Raw genomic sequence first — 21,911 nt, 5'->3', positions numbered from 1 at the left:
AATTTGCTGCGAGCTGACAGCTGTTTAAACAACATTTTAACTTTAATTACAGCTTCTACAAATAGTTCTTTTCGGTATTAATCACTGGTTTGTTTTTGCATTTCACTGGTTAATAAAAAATTGTTCAAAGATAATTAGATATTTATCCTAAAAGCAAGAACAACTCGCACATACACCCCCTGTCAAAAGTTTTAGGACAGGTTCTAATTTATTTGAATGAGAAAGTGTCCTAAAACTTTTGACAGGGGGTGTATTCTCATTTGAAACACCGGAATCTGTTCATTTTTGGATTTAAAAATGGACTTGGATGATCCATCAGTGATCTAAATATCTAAATATTCCATCAACTGTTGTTAATTTTTTATGAAAAGACTTAAAATTTCAGGAACGTCTTCAAATTGTGCTTTAACTCTGTTATTATTATCGTCGTCTGGGTGTAATTAGAAGTTTTTTTCTGATGTGAAAAGCTTGGTTTTGTGATTTGCTGTTTAAACGCCGTGTTTGGAGTCGCTGCTGGTTCTGGTGACAACGCATTGTTCTAACTACAGGATGTGAGAGAAGCTAATGTGGGAAGAATAAAACATGTTGTGGATGACTGCCTCGTCTTCACTCCGGTTAACGCTCCCTCAGCAGAGACGTCAAATCTGAGTTGGTCATTACTGCCGTTTGAAACAGGAAAAAGGTGATTTTTAGCAGCTCAGAGGAACAGCTCGTCTCATTTAGTGTGTGACAGTCAACAGACGCCATAATTAGTCATATTTCACTTATTTCTAAAGAGAATATTACATATAAGTGCCGTCCAAAATCATGTTTAGACTCAAAACCCTTTGGTTAAAGTAAAAGTAAAAGGTTCTTGAATGTATTTAACCCTTATGTTGACCTGTTTTAAAATTTGAAAATATGGGGAAAAAAAACACATTTTCACTGTGAATATTTCCACATTTTCATCATTTTTTGGAGATTTTTGAACAGCTCTTTTGGTGGAAAAAAAAGAAATGTTAAAAAATGTTTCTTTTAGAACATTCACAAAAATAATCAACCAAAATCCAGAGAATTTTGCAGGATTTTGGTTGATTTTTTTTCTGAAAGTTCTTAAAGAAAATATTAGAAGTTTTACTGATATTTATGGAATCACTTCAGATATCTTCAGGATTTATTTGGAAGAATTTTACAAATTTTTGGAAAATATTTACAAGAATTTTCTTGTCAAATTTGGGGGATTTTTTATATAACACTTTTAAGGGAAACTTTTAAGGAATTATTGGAATTTTCTTCTTGACGGTTTGGCAATTTTCAGAGAATTTTTTGCAGCATTTTTGGATTTTTTTCAGACGAAGAAGCCATATTTTTTTAAAGGAAAACTTATGTATATTGAGGATGGAAATGGTACATATTTTTAAAAGTTATTTTACTGATTTTCCCTGTTAGGTTCAATTTACAGATAATGTTCATAGAAGTTAACATGAAAAATTTATTATTTTATATGTTGATTGTTTAAAAAAAAAACACAAAATCATAAAACATGAACTGTGCTTAAATTCCATCAAAAATCAGTATTTTATCAAACAACTCTGTTGAGCTGTATTTAATCAGGAAAATACGACAATACTTTGTTGCTACTTTCACTTTTTTACAGTTTCTGCTGTTTTTTTTAACATTTTTTTGTCAGTCTTGCTTCCAGATAACCACAGCTTTTAAAGAGTTGTTTTTTTTTTTACAGTTTTCTCGATTAAAATAATAATTACAGAGTGTTTCATGATATTTATACTGATAGACGCTCCCTCGTGTTTTTAAAAAAATCGTGTTTTTTGGAGCTAGAAGCCGTAAGATGAGCAGTCGGCTGAACATTTCCACCTTCAGTGTTCTGTTTTGCTTTCATACTGAACAAACCTGATGAACTAATGCGTTTACTTTGTCTTTATCCATCAGTGTGTGGCTGAATTACTCCAATATTACAGCTTGTTTTTGTGTAAATCAGAGCAGTTTTCCAGCGTTTTGTCAGAATCGTAGTTTGGACTTCATTTTAATGCATAAAGGGGTTATTATCATGGAAAACATCATCTAAACATGATACACAGAGATGAGTTCTTCAGGGTTTAATCAAGGACTAGAGGGGAGCTTAAAGTGAGAAATGTGATGGATAACGTCATTAACGAGTTTAGCAATCCTGAACACATCATTTAGCTCAGTGAGAGAGAGAGGTTTGAGTTTAATGAGCTGCTTTTGCATCACTTCCTGTCTTCTGCTATGAAATATTGAACTCTGTCAATACAGAAGTGATCATGAAGAATCAGTCAAAGACGTAAACATTCACACTGGAACCTTTATCATCAAGAATTTTATCATCTGTTCTGTTTTTTTACATGTCCAGTGTGGTCCAATCTGAGCTTCCTGGTTGATAGATTATAGAGTGTAGTTATAGAGGAGGAAATGGAAATGCAAAGCAGAGCGCCGGTATCTTCCTGGAGTCCATCTCTGAGTTCATTCTCACGCGTTTCCTGTCAGGACGATGCTCTCTTTCAGCCGCTGGAGGTTTCTTGGTCAGCTGGTTGGTCGGTTTGGTTTTAGCGCTGTTAGCCTGTCGGACTGGCTGCTTGTGAGCGAGATTAGAGAAATACTTTGTGATATTTGGTGTAAAGGTGGAGCTCTGGCAACGGAAGAAGTTGATCCAAAAAACAGCGAGACTCTAGTTTGATTTGCTCCACATGAGATTTAAGTTGAGCATTTTATGATACTTCAGAACTGCTGTTTTCTTCAGAGTCTATTAAAGTGCAAAAAGCTTTTCCTGTATTACACCAGTCAATAAGAATAAAGTCATAAAAACATTACGGTTATGTTTTAATAATCTTTATCTTTGTTTTTCTTTAATCAAATCCTTGAAGGCTGAGGATGTTAAATTTGTTCCTAGATTCACATTTAATATTTCCTAAATCAGGATTTTCTAGGTTTTATGAGACACAAACCAGCAAAACATGTGACAAACGACATGAAACAAAACTTAAAAGAGACAGAAAATTTGCCAATAAAGTTACAAAGCGACAAAAAAATGGACAAATGACCAAAAGAAGTCCAAACTGCTCGTATCATTTAAACGGTGAAACAGTTTAGCATGAGGCTAAAACACAACCTGAACGTTCATCAGTTCAAACGTGGCTCCAAAAAGTTCTTTTTTATCCTCTTTTGTCTGTAATAAATCATATTTGAATAACAACGATGAAGACCTGCGTTGTGCCAGAACCACGGCTTCACGTCTTCTACGTCTTGTCGACCACATCTGTGTGAAATTACCGACGCTGAGGCCGAACTTTATGGGACTTTCCATAAAATGAGCTGAATTGTAGAGAGTCTAAGCGATCAAAGAGTGTGAAGAATGAAAGCTTATATCTTCATGCACAGAGCTGGTCTGCTTTGAAGCAGCTTCAACGGGACGGGAGGGTTTTGTAAATGAAAAATCAAACATAAAATTAACTGCAATAAGACTGATCGATAGACTGATTTCTTTATTTTCATATCCAACCTTCATGGGTTTACCACACACTGACATACCAGCAGAACATCCAAAACACACACGATTCTGCTGCTCAGTTCTCAAACTAAATATTCCCTTCATGGAAAAGGTTTCTCTTCTAAAACATAATAACTCTAGTTTTTCTTGGTCATCTAAACAAAAGAAATCACGACAAAAACAAGACACAAAGCGACAAAAGTCAGACAAAAAAAACAACAAAATCAAGACAAAATTTTACAAAAATGAGACAAAAATGGACAAAAAACACAAATGAGAAAAAATGACTAAAAGCGAGAAACAAAATGACAAAAAGGTACACAAACAATACAAACGAGACAAAACAAACAAAATGACACAAACAATACACAAAACAACAAATGAAGCAAAAAAAAAAAGAACAAAGGTAATCTTCCTTCTTCATTCTTCCATTTACTTTGTGTAAAGCTCCAGTTCCAAAGACCATGATACTGCCACCTCCATGCAGGATGGTCAGTTTGGTGTTCTTGGGGTGAAAAAAAAAGTCTAAGACCTGCCAAAGACGGTCTGAAACCAGTCCTCAAAAAGTCAAAAAATGGCACAAAGCTGAGACCAAAATCAAACCTAAACTACTCCTACAAAAGTCCAACACATTGTAAAACCGGTCCTAAACCAGTCCTTAAAGGATCTAAAACCAGGACCAAAATCAAACCTAAACCAGTCCAAAAAACACTGAAAACCAATCTGAAACCAGTCCTCAAAAAGTCTTAAACCAGGACCAAAATCAAACCTAAACCAGTCTAAAAATGTTCAGAAGCAGTCAGAATCCAGTCTTAAAAAAGTCTAAAACCAGCACCAAGTTTGCCATTTCATCTTTTGTGGCCAGCGATCCGTTCAGTCTGCGAGCACCTTCCATTCTTCCAGCTAAAGAGAGAAGCTTCATCTTTTCTTCTTCTTCTTTTTTCTCAGCAGCAGCCAGAAAGCTTTAAACATTTAGATAATGTATTTTACTGCTTCAGTGTTGCCTGGGGGAGCTCAGGGCAGAAACACCGCTGAACTATTATTAAGAACCTAAAAACTAAAACTGAGTGAATGTTAATTTCTTAAGCTGACAGAACTGAGCTGCGAGCAGTTTTTCAGACATTTATCGCGTGTTTCCGGAGGACCGAGCAGACGCAATTAACTTCCAGTTTGCGTGAGTCGGATTGGCTGCTGACAGTCCGTTCACGTCCGACAGACTTCAAACTGTTCAACGTCATCCCGGCTGTCCGTCTCGGCGGGAAATTAAGCTACTTTTGGGATCTTCTTTATGTTTGAACGCAGGAAGTAAAGACGATTACTGGAGCCGTGAAGGGAGGCATCAGGTCTGACAGGAGAATCACTCAGAGTCCAGCTGTAATGTGACCGTAATTTGACAGAATATTCGAGCGTTCGACGTTTTAAATTTGTCAGAAGTAGCCGGAGCGGTGGCCGTAGACTGCTGCCTGTCAGGAGTTTTGGAAACAGATTTAATGTGGGCCGATGCTTTTATTTTTACACACAAAACAGCCTCCAGCGTGGAATCAATACGTACACTGTCTGACACCGCCGTCGAGCTCTCACTTCAAACTCACACAATTAAAATTGATTAGCGCCAACAGGCCTCTCTGCCTCCAAATAATCACAGCAGCTCCTGATCCAGTCAAACACCAAACATCTGCAGAGCATAAACGTCTCTGGAACACGTTTACGGAGCGTAAAATTCGGAGCAAAACTCGGCTTCACAATAAAATATTTTAATAATCTTTATGTTATTCCTTAATCAAATCCCTGAACCCTCGTGTTGTCCTGAGGGGGGGGGGGGATTTTCTTGTCAAATTTGTTTTTTTTTTAAAAAAAACTTTTAAGGGATCTTTTAAGGAATTATTGAAATTTTCTTCCTAAATGTTTTTGCAAATTTTCAGAAATTTGGAGAATTTTTAACTGAATTTTTGGATTATTTTTTTTCAGACAAGGAAACAGTATTTTTGGTGCCGTAAATGAGGACCAGAGGGTTAATCACTGAGGATGTTAAAGAGCAGCTTGCAGGTTGAATTTGTGACTAGATTCACACTTAATAGTTTCTAAATCAGGAGTTTCCAGGTTTTATGAGGCATAAAGACATTGTTTTCTGCTCTTATTTCACAAGTCATAGGAGGTTTTTTTTGCTATTTACTTTGCATTTCACAGTCTTTCATTATGATAAAAATATTGTAGATATTGGAAAAAAAATCAAGATGTGCATGTTTTTATGGCTTTTGGCTGCTCTTAATGGTCCTAATGTTTCCTATTTATATTTATTTTAGGAATTAAGTAGAAGTTTCTGTTACAGTTTGCACTATTTAGTTTTGCTAATTGATTTTACTAGTTTTACAGTGTCTAAACAGTATTTTTGTCAGTTCAGACTGTTTTTAAACCAACAGTAGAATTTTTTTTTTGCAGGCTGCACAAAGCATAAAACTCCATGACAAACATTTACATTCCACTCATTCTTATTCCAGTGCATGCGTGGTCATCTTGCTTCTCCTTCATTTTCTTCCACATTAATTCACAGGGATTACAGTTCAGCCCACTCACGCTGGCTGCTAATCTCAGTGCTGCTAACTCCAAATAGAATTTCCTCTCGCAGCGTTACAGTCCAATCTTCTGTCTGCTACCCACTTTGTCAGATTTGGTTTCCGTCACTCCGTCCTGTAGCTCTGTGAAGCTGACAGTCATGCAGCAGCTAACCGAGTGTTTGTTAAAGTGGAAACGGGCAGAGGTCCAAACTGATGTTTTTTTTCCATCCTTCCAAATTCCTCACGTTGCTGCTGCTCGTGTTCGTGGCTGAAGTGCAACAGTTTCACCTGCGCCGGCAGCGATTGAGTCATTTCAGACGAGAAACAGCAGAAGTGAGGCTGGAATTAGAATCCAGGACAGATTCACGGAGTCTCCCTTCACCTCCACTCCAGGTCTGTGAGTCAGAACTAGAAGGAAACACCTCAGAGACCACAGCAGGGTCAATATTTAATATCTAACCAACATGGCCGCCTATAACCAAACACCACATGGCATTTTACAGAAAGATTCTTCTAAATATTAGATATACATGTATAATCGAGTAAAATGTAAAGTTATTTCTAAAGATTTTGTACTAAACCTGTTGACTACTTCATATTAAATAAGTCAGAAAGGCTTGGAGTCTGGCCAGTCTTTTCTTCAGGAGGAAATGACATCATGTGGAGCAGGTCATGTGATCTGGAATTAACACACTTCCTGGAGAGGAGTTTTTGGAATGGGGAACTTAGTGGAAAATTATTTCTGTGACACAGATACAATTTGTTATTTTGTGCTATAAAATAACAAAAATGACCACAGAAAAACAAAAAATGACTCAATGAGACACAAAATTATCATATAAAGATGCAAAATAACTGATTATAACTACAGAAAATTGCAAAATGACCACAAAAACACCTAAAATTATCGCAAGCAGACTGAAAATGGCTACAAAGGGGCGCAAAATGACCACAAAGATGCACAAAACTACCACAAAAACACCTAAAATTACCACAAAACAGTCTAAAAATGACCAAAAGAGAAAGAAAATGAGCACAAAGACACACAAAAAGACAGAAAATGACTGAGTGAATCATTTGTAAAACTGACAGTAAAATAGCAGAAAAGTGAAACATTTTCAGATAAACATTCTGGAATTTAATGCGGATTGGGGCATTTTTAAATATATGATACATTATTTGCATAATTAAACATTTAAATAAATTATTCTAATTTTAGATAACTTTTGAAGCATTTTTTTAAAATAAAAATATTCCAAAATTATTGCTTTAATGTAATCAGTCTGGGTAATTAAGCTGAGGAAGTCTATTAGAGAACATTGGAGTTTCTCCTTCAGATGTCCTCTTCCAGCAGCTTATATCACAGTGTGTTAAATCCTCCTGTTGTCCTCATTTACAGGCACCAAAAAAAATGTTTCTTTGTCTGAAAAAAAAATCAAAAAATCTGCAAAAAAATTCCCCAAATTTCTGAAAATTTGCAAAAATTTCAGGAAGAAAATTCCAATAATTCCTTAAAAGTTTCCCTTAAAAAAACTCCCCAAATTTGGCAAGAAAATTATTTAAATATTTTTAAAAAATGAGTAAAAATCTTCCAAAAAAATCCTAAAAATATCTAAAACTATTCCATATATATCAGTAAAACTTCTGATATTTTTTAAAGAACATTCACATAAAAATCAACCATAATCCAGCAAAATTTTTATGGTTCATTTTTATGTGAATGTTCTTCAGAAACATTTTTTCCACTAAAAAAAAAAATTCAAAAATTTCCCAAAAATGTTGAAAATGTGGACAGCAGAAGTGTTACTGTGAAAATATTTTTTTTCCCATGTTTTCAAACTTTAAAACGGGTCAATTTTGACTCACAGGACGAGACGAGGGTTTACGTTTAAACGAATTTATGTGTTAAATGTTAGTTTAAAAATTTAAACTAATTTATGTGTTAAATGTTAGTTTAAAAATTTAAACTAATTTATGTGTTAAATGTTAGCTTAAACATTTAAACGAATTTATGTGTTAAATGTTGGCTTAAACATTTAAACTAATTTATGTGTTAAATGTTGGCTTAAACATTTAAACTAATTTATGTGTTAAATGTTAGTTTAAACATTTAAACGAATTTATGTGTTAAATGTTAGTTTAAAAATTTAAACGAATTTATGTGTTAAATGTTAGCTTAAACATTTAAACTAATTTATGTTAAATGTTAGCTTAAACATTTAAACTAATTTATGTGTTAAATGTTAGCTTAAACATTTAAACTAATTTATGTGTTAAATGTTAGCTTAAACATTTAAACTAATTTATGTGTTAAATGTTGGCTTAAACATTTAAACTAATTTATGTGTTAAATGTTGGCTTAAACATTTAAACTAATTTATGTGTTAAATGTTAGTTTAAACATTTAAACGAATTTATGTGTTAAATGTTAGTTTAAAAATTTAAACGAATTTATGTGTTAAATGTTAGCTTAAACATTTAAACTAATTTATGTTAAATGTTAGCTTAAACATTTAAACTAATTTATGTGTTAAATGTTAGTTTAAAAATTTAAACGAATTTATGTGTTAAATGTTAGCTTAAACATTTAAACTAATTTATGTGTTAAATGTTAGCTTAAACATTTAAACTAATTTATGTGTTAAATGTTGGCTTAAACAGTGAATCTCTTGCATAATGATCCGGTGCAGTCTGTGCTCTGGTTCTGGTTCTGTTGGTGTTTTTGGAGCTCTGGCGGCGTCCTCTCTGCTCCTTTTCTGTCCCTGACTTGTCAGACAGCGGTTCTCCAGCGACTTGTGACGAACTGTCATGTGCGTGACTAAAGCAGCTCGGCGGCTCGCTGCTGGTAGGAGGAATCACTCAGCCATTACAGCCCCTCAGTGTCTGTGAAAACACCTTCAGGCGGCGAGGCTTGGACCGAGCGGGGATGCAGAGACTGTTTTCTGTGCAGAGGGAAGCTCGGCTGATGCGTCTCTCTTACCCCTTGCAAACAGCATGCCGACACAAGCCTCAAACAGCACCTTCTCTATCCACTTGTAAATTCAGCAGCTCGGCAGCGCAGGAAGGGAATGTAAATTAGGTGTGACTAACAGCGAGATGGGAATCCAGGCGGTTTTTCCCCTGCTCTCTCGCTGCTCTCCCCTGACTACCGAGGGTTTTGTACACATCCACTCTCCTGCAGTGCTCGAGGCTGTCAGCTTGGTTTCACGTGCAGAATGACTTCAGCTGGAGGTGTACAAGCCCAGGCCAGATAGCAGAGGGAGATAAAGGCAGTGCTGCTGAGCTGCACTCAGATTGAAGGTTGTGTTTTTTTGAATCCCATTAAATTTGTCATGAACTGGGAGCCCTTTCACTCCATCTTCAGAGACGTGTCGTGCTCGCTGAAGAACGGGAACTGCCACATGTGATTCCTCTGAAACAGCCGGATTGACTGGTGCGAGCTTTGTTAACATGCGTTTCTCTATTCATTTCGCTGCTGGAAAAAAAAAAAGCTGTCGATATTTTTCTCTCTGCAAATGGAACAACAAACCGGCTGTAATAAGAAGCTCCAGCAGACAGAGCCGCTCAGCTCTGTTGTGTTGAGCATCAGTGAACATCAGCGGGTTGTTCTGAGTCCAAACATCCACTTCTGATGTCTTAGAAAGATAAACCACCTCACAGCTTACTGAGCTTTGAGGCCACACTAGCAGTGGAACAATAGGCCGTATATGAAGATGAACAAAGTCTTCATGAAGTCATCCTCTGGTTCCTGAGACCTGGTTCTAGTGGAGACTCCAGCCAAAGAAATGGAGCAGAAATGAAGCCAAAGAAGCTCTGATGGCATCCACCGGTCATGGTACACGACGGCTCGGTCACAAACCTTCTCTTTTATTCTGAAAATCGTTCAGCGAAAAGCATTTCTCAAAGTGTTTGAGACGAGATATAAGCTGCTAAATCTGTCCTCATTTACAACAACCGATGTCTAATCACGAATTTATGCCTGCATCCTGTTTTCAGCAGTTTTTATTCAACATCTTTTACTTTATTACAGAGAATCCATCGAGAATCAGTCAACTTTATCTGAAAGTGGGTTTTTTAAAGGTGAGAATCTTCTGTCTGTACACTCAGTGTTTAGCTCGTTTAGGGTGATGTGCGATGATAAAAGGTCGTTTTTTTAATAGTTTATCTGTGTAGATTCTTAGTCTTAGAGCTTTTAATGATCCAGAGGGCGTCAGGATGGACTTATTGGTTCTTGGGGACGTTTTGTCTTCATTTGGGAGGCTAAAACCACGTTTTATCAAAGTGTTGCCCGGCATCAGACCTCCACTACCCGCGTCTCATTTGCATAAAGTGGGCTAAAAGTCGTATTTGTTAACATGGAGGTCTATGGGGAGCGACTCAGGTTTGGTGCCAGCCCCAAGTGGCCGTTAGAGGAACTGCAGCTTCTGGCTCTTATTCATTTGCTTCAAGTTCATGAACTCAACTGTTGACAATGTTCAGACTAAAATATGTCTCATTTGTTGGCTTTAAGTGAGACTTTATTTCAGCTCTGGCTATAAAAATGTGGGTGCAGATATTCAGGATGACCTCATCAATGAAATAACATTTACTGAACTTTATGACAGACATTCATGATTCCACATTTTGTATCCTCCTGACTTTACTTCCAGCTGCAGCTAAACTGAACTCGTTTCCTTGTCCTAAGCAGCATGTTAGCGCTGACGTTGTGCCTGTCGACTGTTACTGGAGATCTGAGCTCTGCTGAAGCTTTGGTTCATTCGACACACTCCTAACTTGGTTTTCATGACGTGATATTTAGCAGCAGCAGCTCAAGGGGAGCTACAAGCAGAGCAGCGGCTGACTGACAGCAGAAAAATAATCCTTTACTCTTCTCAGCAGGAAGAAATCCTGCAGTCGGTCAATGATATGCAGTTTATGGTTTTATTATGATATACAGCCTCCAAACGGGAATCATTCTAAATGTACAAACAGTGTGAGGTTCATGTGGTTTGAAGCAGCTGTCTGTAGAGATGATGGTTAACTCAACATGAAGGCATCTCTGGATGGGGCTAAACATTGGATAAAACAGAAGCGTATCTGGTCAGTTGTCGTTTTCTGTCTTTAAGCGCCACTATAATTTTTAGATGACCTTTTTGCTGAGAGAATCTCCTTTTATTTCATTTGGCTTCAAACTACAATGTGCTCACAGCAGCGCTCTGGTGATTAACGTCAGTAGATGGACGAGGTTATTAGTCAGTTAAATCAAATTAAATTTTAGAATAAAATGAGTTTGAGATAAATATATCCTTCCATTAAACCATAACGGGACAAGGGGGTGCAAACAGGGAAACACAACATAGAAACGGTGAGTCTTGAATCAGAGTCAGAATGATTTATTTTAGGGGTTAAATGAACAACCACACTGTAAAAAATTAGTTTTTAGCGTTAAAATTGTGGCACCAGAACACCACTGTAGAACATTTCTGCATTCACGGTAAAGAAATGTATTGATATTGTTGATTTTACGGTTAGAAAACGTGCTTCATTCCATATTATACTGTGAAAAAAACGTTATAACTTTTTGAAATTTGAACATTTACTTGAAGATGCCATATCAAATAAAATGTGTGTCACTTATTGTAAATATTACAGCATTTTTCCATTATTAGCACAACAGTTATTGCGTTTAACATTAAATATATATATATATATATTTAGCAAAAACTGTGGTTATCGCTGTCATGAATATTAAAGCATATGTCTGTTATTGTACAAAGCTATAAACTGTGTTTTTACATGTAATAAATGCAGAAATGTTGCTTGTTCTAAATATTGCAGCATGTTTCTATTACCAGCACCACAATATGTACATTTACCCAGAAAAAAATGTATTCCTTTTGAGAATTAAATGGAAAAATTAAAGTATTGTTCTACATATTATGATATTTTTCCATTAAATTCTTAGCAGGAGTCAGGAAACGTTTTTTTTTTTTCAAGAGAAAAAAATCTTAAAAAACACACTTTTCTCCTGATTAACCCGTTTATGGTGATTCAGTGTTAGAAAAACTGCAGAAAGTTTACAGTTAAAGTTTACAAAGTTTACAGATTTTTACCGTCATGGTTTGACAGTTTTCACCGTAAAATATACAAACTTTTTTACAGTGCAGAGAGCAAATTTAAAGATGTTTGCCTTCAGTTCTGATTGTCCCAGACATCGTACGAGGTTTGGAAAACAGGCTGTAGCTTTTGGTTTATTAATGAGGTTTATTGACTCGTTAACTGAGGATTCATCACTTACCCTGGTGTCATCCTGTGGATCAAAATCGACTCGTTTTAAAGTCTGAAAATGTGGGAAAAAAATCTTTTCACAGGCAAACTTCTGATGTCCACATTTTCAACATTTTTGGTGGAAAAAGGAAATGTTAAAAATGTTTCGTATGAACATTCACATAAAAATCAACCAAAATCCAGAGAATTTCACTGGATTTTGGTTGATTTTTATGTAAATGTTCTTAAAGAAAATGTTAGAAGTTTTACTGATATATATGGAATCACTTTAGATATTTTTAGGATTTTTTTGAAGATTTTTACTCATTTTTTGAAAATATTTACAAGAATTTTCTTGCCAAATTTGGGGGATTTTTTAAAGGGAAATTTTTAAGGAATTATTGGAATTTTCTTCCTGATGGTTTTTTTTTTTTGCAAATTTTCAGAAATTTGTAGATTTTTTTTTTGCTGAATTTTTGGATTTTTTTCAGACAAGGAAACAATATTTGTTGGTGCCTGTAAATGAGGACAACAGGAGAGTTAATATGAGCTCCGATATAAAATAGAACCTTCTCATCTATTCCCTGACACCGTGTTTGAGTTGAAACCAATAAATCCTGCCATTTAGGTTGTGCTTTTTACAGCCTTTTCACTGCGAGCCTCCTCTCCTCTCCAGGCAGTATTCTGGTGATAGACTGTGAATTGGTTATTGTGGGAGCCCAGTGGGGATGGCTGTAACAGATACCATTGAAGCTTTTACATTTATTCACAGAGCTGCCGGTGCTCCACTTTTAACTTGGCCTTTTCTCTGTCATCATCTGCAGGCAGGAAGTAATTTCCTGCTGTCAGAGTGTGTCTCTGGGAAGGTGTGTCAACATGTGGTTAGAGCGTGTGTGCATAGCTGCTCTCGGTTTATTATTCAGGTGCGGTGGGATCGGCGTGTAATAAAAAGATACAATAAGAATACAAAATTCAGCCCCTTTTTATTCTTCAGAAAGAGAAACAGCAAGCAGCCAATTATTCCTGTGATGAGTGTTGCAGGGCGGCTGATGGGCCGCGTGTTATTGATGTCAGGGAGGATGTCGATGGACCTCTATTTCAGTCTAATAAATACTCTTTGCACTGCTACCCCTGGATTTTCAAGGGATTATGTGAGAGCGTTTTCCATTAGCAATGAGCCGCATTCTGCCGTTATGTGTGATGGGAATAGCGTGCACGCAGTCGTATTTGTTAATATGTAGGGAGAGTATCCGAGTGTGTTTTACGGCCCTGATGATGGAGCTGGCCCTCAGCAGACAACCTGTGCTTATTTTATGGCCTCCTCCCCAGCTGCACCGTGTGGGCAATAAACCTTTCTCCAGCAATCTCCAAACAGTGCAGCAATCAATGGGAAATTATCTCAGCCAATCGATGGGCCAGCCTCTCTGTTTCTACCTCCCTTCTCCCACCATCCCCCTCGCTGCCTCTCCTCCTCCTCCTCATCCCTTCTGTCTCATTTTTGCTGTCTCTCTGTTTTTCCACCCACTCCTTCGCTGCTACCCTCCCCCCCCTCGTCTTCGCTTGCATTCCCTTCCAGCTCTCCCGACTCCGCAGCACCTATTTTGAAATGCGACAGCTCAGCAGCTCCAGAGCCGTGAGCAGAAGTCGCCTTCACACGGGGAATATGTAGCGTTGCTGGGCTGGACCGTAGCGGTGGATGTAATGAGAGGGATTTGTAGCGAGGCCCTAAAAACGTACCGCATGTTTGTCACCGGCTAGCTGCATAAAACCTGCTTACATACCTGTGTTCTGCTTCAGGAGGTATTTTAATAGTTTAAAGACCCCCTCTGGTTAAAATCAGGTGTTTTATATACTTAACATGTGGTGCTGCATATTCTGGATTTTAAGACAAGATGGTTTTAATTTAATGGAAACCCTTCTAAATATGTGATTTCTTATGGGTGTAATGAACAACCAGAGAGGGACTTAAATGATCAAACTGTTGTCCTTCATCAGAATAATACACCAAGTGGTTTCCAACAGTAGATACCAGGGCTGTCCTGAACCTGATTGGTCATTTTTAACTTATTGCTATGAACACAAACCTGATCCCAAGTTTTATTTACATCTGTTGTTGTGTAGAAATGTGTCAGAAAAACAGCTATCAGGTATTGGAATGGGGTTTAGAATAACTGTCCTAGTTTATCTCAGTTAAAATCTACACCTTTTGGCCTGAGGTCAGTAACTAGCCAGCATCGCTCCCAACATGGATTTGACCGCCTCCTCAAGGTCGTAAAAAGTTAAAGGCCTCACATGGTGGTGCAGCCAGGTACTACAGCTAATCTGTGATACCTACACTGAGTATGATCCAGTAAAATGGTGTTAACAGATACCAGTGTTGTTTTCGTTAACGATGACGATGACAAAATTATTTTGTTGACGCCCCTTTTTTTCATGACAAAAACTAAACGATGACGAAATAAACGCGGCTCTCTGATGACCAAAACATGACGAGACGTGTGCTAGTTTTCATTCAAGAGACGAGACTGGACGAAAACGTTAATGGATGGTTTTGATCAACTGGTGATATTCAGTGAGCGAGGCTGTTACAACGGCAACACATAGCATAGGTGACTGTACCGATGCCTGTTCAAAACACACAGACGTCAATAAACTGTTCCGAAATGTTCTTGTTGTCAGCTTTAACATTGTCGTTATTGCTCTGTTTGGACTCACGGCTGTTCCGTCTACCAGTAAAATTCTCGGTTTAATGAGGACTTCCACCTAACGGAGTGGAAATATCGCTTCACTGCGGCAGAGTGTGACGATCAGATTAACTGGTGACAGTCTGTGGCCTCAGTCCGACAAAAACACCAAGAGAAGTTCTAATACCGTTTTCAAATCTTACTGCGATAAACCAGTTGGACCTGAGTTGTTCTACTTTTAAACAGACTTTAAGTAAAACAATGACATCATATAAACCATCTGACCACATTCTAACCAGAGGTTTCACATCCCAGCCTTCAGAACGTCCATATGCTTCATCTAATTGTTCCCCCGTTATTCAGGATTTATTTATTTTACTGGGGCATTGCAAGTTAACCCCTTAAGCTTCAGTGTACCGCCGGCGGTACACCTACTAATTTGCATAGGAATTTCAAGAATGTCCGACGGCTGCAAACACGATTATACAAACACTATACGCCGATGGAAAGCTTAGATTCTCATGAATCCGCCGGTATAAACCACTTTCAGATGTGATTACCACAGCGGGTGAGAAAAACACATTTGTCCGACAAAAACGAATATTCATCCATCCGTTCTCTATACACGGCTTCAACGCACACAGCGCGACTCACATTTCCGGGTTCATTATTACACACAGAAAAAAAGATTCCACAAAAAACGGCCATAATCCAACCTTTTACATCAGATGACACAAGCCAGGAAACTATTTTGTCCAAAACATGTCCTGAAGTCGGTATAAAATCCACGAATCGGTCATTTTCAAGGAAATGCACCTCCCGATGCCCGTCCAATATTCCCCGTATTTTTCGTAATTTTTTTAAATTAAAAATAGAATATTAGCGATTTTTTTGTACTGAAAACGGCTGGAATTGACTGAAGCTTAAAGGGTTAATCAGCATTGTATTCTATGGAATCAATGCATTGTAAATTAAATGCACTGACTTTACAGAACACAGAATTACAGGTATTTTTTTTATTTCTAACGACGTAGAACAATAATAGAGACGAGGATATTTATTCTACAAAACCTTAAGCTTAACATACTACTCTAAACTGACAAAAAATTAACCCACAAGTCCTGAAGAAGGAATGTCTTTGTTGGCTTTTCTGTAGTAATGAACATTGAATCCACTGTCATTTTGTAAGTGAGGTTAATAATATGTAATTTGTTAAAAGGCTAATACGTCTAGACTAAAACTAGACTAAAACCTTTTGAGTTTTCGTCGACTAAAACTGGACTAAAACTATCACTTATAGAAATGACTAAATTGTGACTAAATAGAATAAGGATTTCGTTCAAAAGACTAAAACTAAGACTAAATCTAAATTGGCTGCCAAAAACAACACTGACAGATACTAAATATTGTATGACTTCTGTCAGATCATGGAATAAACCTTGATCAGGACATCTCTGGTATTTACTGTTGGAAACCACATAATGTTTGTTTTTTCTGATGAAGGACAACAGCTTGATCATTTAAATCCCTCTGGTTGTTCGTTACACCCCTCAGAAGTCACATATTTGCTACAAAGTTACACCCCCTGTCAAAAGTTTTGAGACACTTTCTCATTCAAATAAATTAGAACCCGTCTCAAAACTTTTGACAGGAGGTGTACATAGCTAATGGGGATGCTAATAAATAAATGAATAAATAAATAAATATTTGGAGGATTATCCATGAAAACAACACCGTCCTGTCTTAAAACGGCTAAATACTCATTGCTTTCTCCAGAATATGCAGCAGCACATGGTCATGTTCAGGATAAATAAAAAAGATTTAAACCAGAGGGGGTCTTTAAAGTATTAAAACACCTACGTAAGCAAACTTAGGTGACAATCAAGGACGACAGCATGCGGTACAGATTAAGGGCCTCATAACAAATCACTCGCATCATATTTAGCGGTACAGTCCAACCCAAAAACATTCATTTTCCCCATGTGAAGGCGACTTCTGCTAATGTCTCTGGGAGCGTTGTTGGCTAGTTTAGCTCGTAAAGGAGCCCCGTGATAAAGACTTGTTTAAGGCTTACTGACCTCAGGATAAGCCAGGACAGTTAGTCTAGATCCCAACCAGTGCTAAGCTACCTGCTGCAGATGCTGTTAGCGACCACCTGGTGGACATACTGGAGCATTTAGAGTGAATACTGCACCACATTCACCAAGTGACGACGACTTTTAATCAGTGCTAATGTCTGCTGGAGGTGTAAACAGGCAGCCACATGCTAACACATTCATCATGAGAAGTTTAGAGGTGAAACACCAGCATTATGTTTTCATCTCCCAGGTAACCTAAATGATTTATTAATGGAACACCAATCAGAAGGAAATGCATTCTCTGAATTCAGCTGGATATTGCATCTTATTATTGGCATTATTTGCTCAGCACCATTGCAGTTTTTACATGATGCTGCATGATGTTTAGTAATAAAAGTTTGTGGTCGATGGTGTCAAATGCTGCGCTAAGGTCCAACAAAACAAGTCGAGAGACCAGTCCATTATGTGACGCTATGAGAAGGTCATTAGTGACTTTAACGAGAGCTGCTTCTGTGCTATGATGCACTCTGAAGCCTGACTGAAACCCTTCAAACAAGCTATTCCTTTGTAAATGTTCACAGAATTGATTTGCAACTGTTCTCTCCAGAATTTTAGAGAGAAATGGTAGGTTGGATATCGGTCTATAATTAGCTAAAACATCTGGATCTAGAGTTGGCTTTTTAAGTAAACGTTTGATTCCAGCAGCCTTAAAGCTTGTTAATAGAGAGAGATGAATCAGAACTAAATAAAGCGTCTTGAGATGATTGGGATTGTAATTGGTGCTATATAAATAAAATTGAATTGAGCTGAATGTTGTAATTCTTCTACCTATCTAGTGTTTTGTGCATTTTATTTTCTGCACCCTCAGCTGTCCTTGAAGTCGATTTTTAACTAAGATGATCATTCATGTGGGATAAGTGTGAAACAAACATTAACTGAGTGAGAAACTTCTGCAGTCCATCTACTAAACGTTCCTTCATGGAACGCTTGTTTTCTCTGTTAGAATCAGTTCCTTTTCATAGAAATGTCACTGTGTCATGACAAGGAGAGCTGCCAGAGCCCATTTTCCACAGTATTGATTCCAGCTCCCACTCACACATCACCCAAAGGAAGCTGGGAGGGCTGAAGGAGTCGGAGCTTCAGTGAGAAACCTCTGCCTCTGCTGGCACACCACCACTCTGACTGCAGCTCTCTGGGGTTCAGCTGCCATCTCCGTGTTTTATGATATAGTTATTGGGCTCTTAACATCTAATATTTATTTTCCCCTAAAACACACACTACAGTGGGACTCCTCTCTGCTGAATGTTTCAAAACAACCTTTTTAACTTCAGATGCATTTCTGCTGCACTGAATGCATCATTAAAGTAATCTTGGATAACCTTTTTGGCAGCTTTCCTCCCCAAAAATTCCAGAGGTGTTTCCATGAGCAGACTCACACTGACAGCCATTCAGCCGGGATTGGAAATGGTGAGCAAACAGCACTTCTCCTAAACACCTTGTTTATGCTGCTGCTACCCGCGGAGTTCAGCCAAAACGTGACAACATGAAAAGAAAGCACAAGTGACAACCACCACCCCGCCTGTCACACTCGGATCACTTTTTCCCCTGCCTGCCTCCGCCACGGAGAGCACAGCCAGCCAACGTTAGGGTTTGACAAACAGGAGGAGAAACAGGGTTATTATTCGCTGTGAGGTCAGCCGGGTTATGGAGGACCAAGCGGCGGAGCGTCGTTTCTGAGGATGAGCCCTAAAAGACAAACCTGAAATGCGATCGATAACGGGGACGCTGCATCGACGGAGAACGGTTCCAGTAGCGGTAGATTAGCAGGTCAGCTCCGGTCAGCGCTTCTGTTTCCCTCCATAGCTACAGGCCTTCATATAAATAGCAACCTGATAAAATCCCTCTTTAAGATTCTCAGCTGCTTCATCTCCGTAAACGTTCTCATCCGAGGTTCACATGAATTTATAGACAGCAGATTATAACCATGGAAATTATCACAACAATGGGAGCTACTGTTTTACAGCTAATCACTGAGTCTGTGCAGGTGCTCTGAGCTCGTCCAGATCCAGAATCCAGAAGGATTAAGGAAAGAATCCTGGACTGACGGCAGACAAAAGACATGCGCAGATATCAGCTTTCCCTGGATACAGCAGTGGAGAACCATCAAGGATTCTGGAGTGTTTATTAGTTACCACTTCAGTGTTTCCTGCTGTTTTACACAGACTGACTATAAATCTCATCAAGTTGGTTGATTTTCTTACTGGATGTATTTATTTTCCATGGCAGTGTGCTTTTTATGCAGACAATGCCATTATGTTTCCCTTTTGCAAATCAAGTTTTAGTCTTTTTTATTCATTTGAAGCTTGTTCTAAACTTCATGTAGACATTTAGAAGCTCTACAATAATAGAAGTACTTCAAAATTTGTTTTGGTAGCAGATTGTCGTTGACCATCTCATTGCAGTCTTGTCGGAGTCATGTGACGATCGGCGTCTGTCCGTCTGTCCGTCCGTCCGTCCGTTAGCAACATTACTGAAAAACAGACAAACCGATTCGGATGACATTTCCAGTGAAGGTCAAACATAGCATCATGTCCATTAGTTGTTGCTCTTTCACATTTCCTACCCTCTGATGGTTTTTGTTCTTATTGATCAGGCAAAATTGTGTAGTTTATTTTTTATTTTTTTTACTAATTTATTGAAATTTTTGTGTAAAATGTTGCGGACAGCTTCATCTTTGCTGATCAAAGCGCTGCACAAGGATCTAAATTTCTCCCCTTGGCGTTCAATCAGTAACTAAACTTTGCCGTGTGCTTTTTTATGCTGACGACTCCATATTGTTTGCCTACAATTCTTCTGCAAATCCAGATTTTTGTCTTTTATTTGTAGCTGCACAAAACTGTTTCATTTTTAGAAATTAATCGCAAAATTATTGTTAAATAAAATTTAAAAGTTGACTGTTGTTGCATATGACTTTAAATGAAGTCGCTTGATGTTAATGTTCTCCTCCAGTTATTTCTTAAACACAAAACACATACAGTATGTTTTCCAGCTGAACAGTGCAGTGTGCTTTTCTATGCTGATGATATGATCTAGTTGGCCAACAACCTTTCTGCAAATCTAGTTTCAAAAGCCCGTATTTTTACAGATCGACTAAAAATTCTTGAAAAAACGTATATTTGATTGTACGGATTAGATCTCTCTGTGGTTTCAGGTGGCTTAAAATCAGGTTTGTTGATGTAATAATGTTGAATATTAGCCCTCATTCTATTTCTGGTGACACAAACAATGTGTATTTTCCCAATGAGCATTGCAGTGTGCTTTTCTGTGCTGATGATGCCGTCTTGTTTGCATCAGACTCTTATGGAAATCAGGCTATCTTCAGATTAACAGTAAGCTCATTTTATTAATGCAAAGCTTCAACCAAAACATGTGTTTTTACAAGAACTTCAGTATTTCCACTCTAAACTCTAAACATATGTGGAAAGGACAACATTATAAACCAGCCTTTAGGATTAGTCTCCTTGAAACCATCCATTCTACTATCTGTGTTTGATTCCAGTGATCATGTTCCTGCTGCCTCTGACCTTGAAGTGAAGGATGTCATTTAACACGGCATGATTCAGTGAGATGCTTTTAATTAGTCCGTGTGTGACTGAACTGTCTCACAGTGATGCTGCTCGGATTTAATTTGTTCAAGACAGCAAAGAAATAAATGACAAGGTGCGTTTCCTTGTAGCTCAGTGTTGGATCATCGTCCTTTGTGTCGGCTGTTGGATTGTTCTGAATATGCATCCTCAGTGTGTAGCTGAATTAAAAGACGGCCTGTTTTGTTTCCAGTCTGTCTCTGCCCTGGAATAAAAGGTCTCCCAGGTCTTCTCCTTCGTCGTCTCGCTGTCTCACACTCTCCCTCTCTCGGCCTGTCTCTGTGCATCTAGCCGAGGCCGCCGGTAATCAGCAGGCCTTGAGCTCTCAGAAAGGTCATTCTGTCCCTTTGATGGTGTTTTGATTCATCCCTTCCTCTCCTCTCCTCTTCTTTCTTTCTCAGGGAAGCTGGAGAGTCACTATCACCAGGGAGCCAAGAAGGGTCTGGTCCCGTCAGCTGCAGACTGACGCTGGAGGAGGAAGAAAACTGTTTTCCACCAACATTTTATCAGGAGTTACCATCTCTGACACATTACCACACCCAGCTGTCATTTAAAACAGAAAAACTTATGTAATCACTGGGACAAATTTCTACGATAAAAACACATTGAGATTAAACTTTCATTTGTCGAAATGAGGAATAAGGATGCTGTCTTTTATTATTGTTTGATTGTGTTGGTTTAAACCAGGAGAGTCAAACTGATCTTAGTTCAGGTTCCACATTCAGGACCGGACCAGTAAAACCACAGCATAATAACCTATAAATAACCACAACTCCTGATGGTTCCTTTGTTTCAGTGCAGAAATGTTCATTCTGAAAATGTCCACATTTAAGGAATTATCTTTCTACTCAACATCATGAACAACCTGACATTTCTTAAGAAAAATAAGTTCAGTTTCATCAGCATTCATCCTCAGTTTATCATTTCCACATTACAACTTCCAGATCACAGAGTGTCTACAAAGGAACACAACATTTAGTCACCTGGAGCTGAACCATGGAGGATTTACTGCATGATCAAAATGACAAAAGTCAGATAAAAAAGACAAAAAACAACAAAACAAGACAAAATATTCCAAAAATAAGACGCAATATGACAAAAAAGAGACACAAAATGACACAAAACAAAACAAAAAGACACACAAAATTAGACAAATGACACAAATGAGACACAAAACAATAAATAAAGCAAAACACAAA

The 21,911-nt window shown here is 37.9% G+C and overlaps 1 protein-coding gene across 1 annotated transcript in view; it reads left to right on the top strand.

Moving 5' to 3' along the window:
• Positions 1-21,354, top strand: part of trip4 (thyroid hormone receptor interactor 4) — a 132,026-nt gene extending 110,672 nt beyond the window's left edge. Inside the window, exon 13 of the mRNA XM_051936727.1 lies at positions 21,114-21,354. Coding sequence (XP_051792687.1) covers positions 21,114-21,178 — 65 coding nt within the window. The 3' untranslated portion in view covers positions 21,179-21,354. The remainder of the gene's footprint in view (positions 1-21,113) is intronic.
• Positions 21,355-21,911: the final 557 nt, after the last annotated feature.

This window comes from Acanthochromis polyacanthus, chromosome 2, assembly GCF_021347895.1.
Source record: "Acanthochromis polyacanthus isolate Apoly-LR-REF ecotype Palm Island chromosome 2, KAUST_Apoly_ChrSc, whole genome shotgun sequence".
Taxonomy (NCBI): Eukaryota; Metazoa; Chordata; class Actinopteri; family Pomacentridae; genus Acanthochromis; species Acanthochromis polyacanthus.
This window is presented reverse-complemented; position numbering and strand designations above follow the sequence as displayed.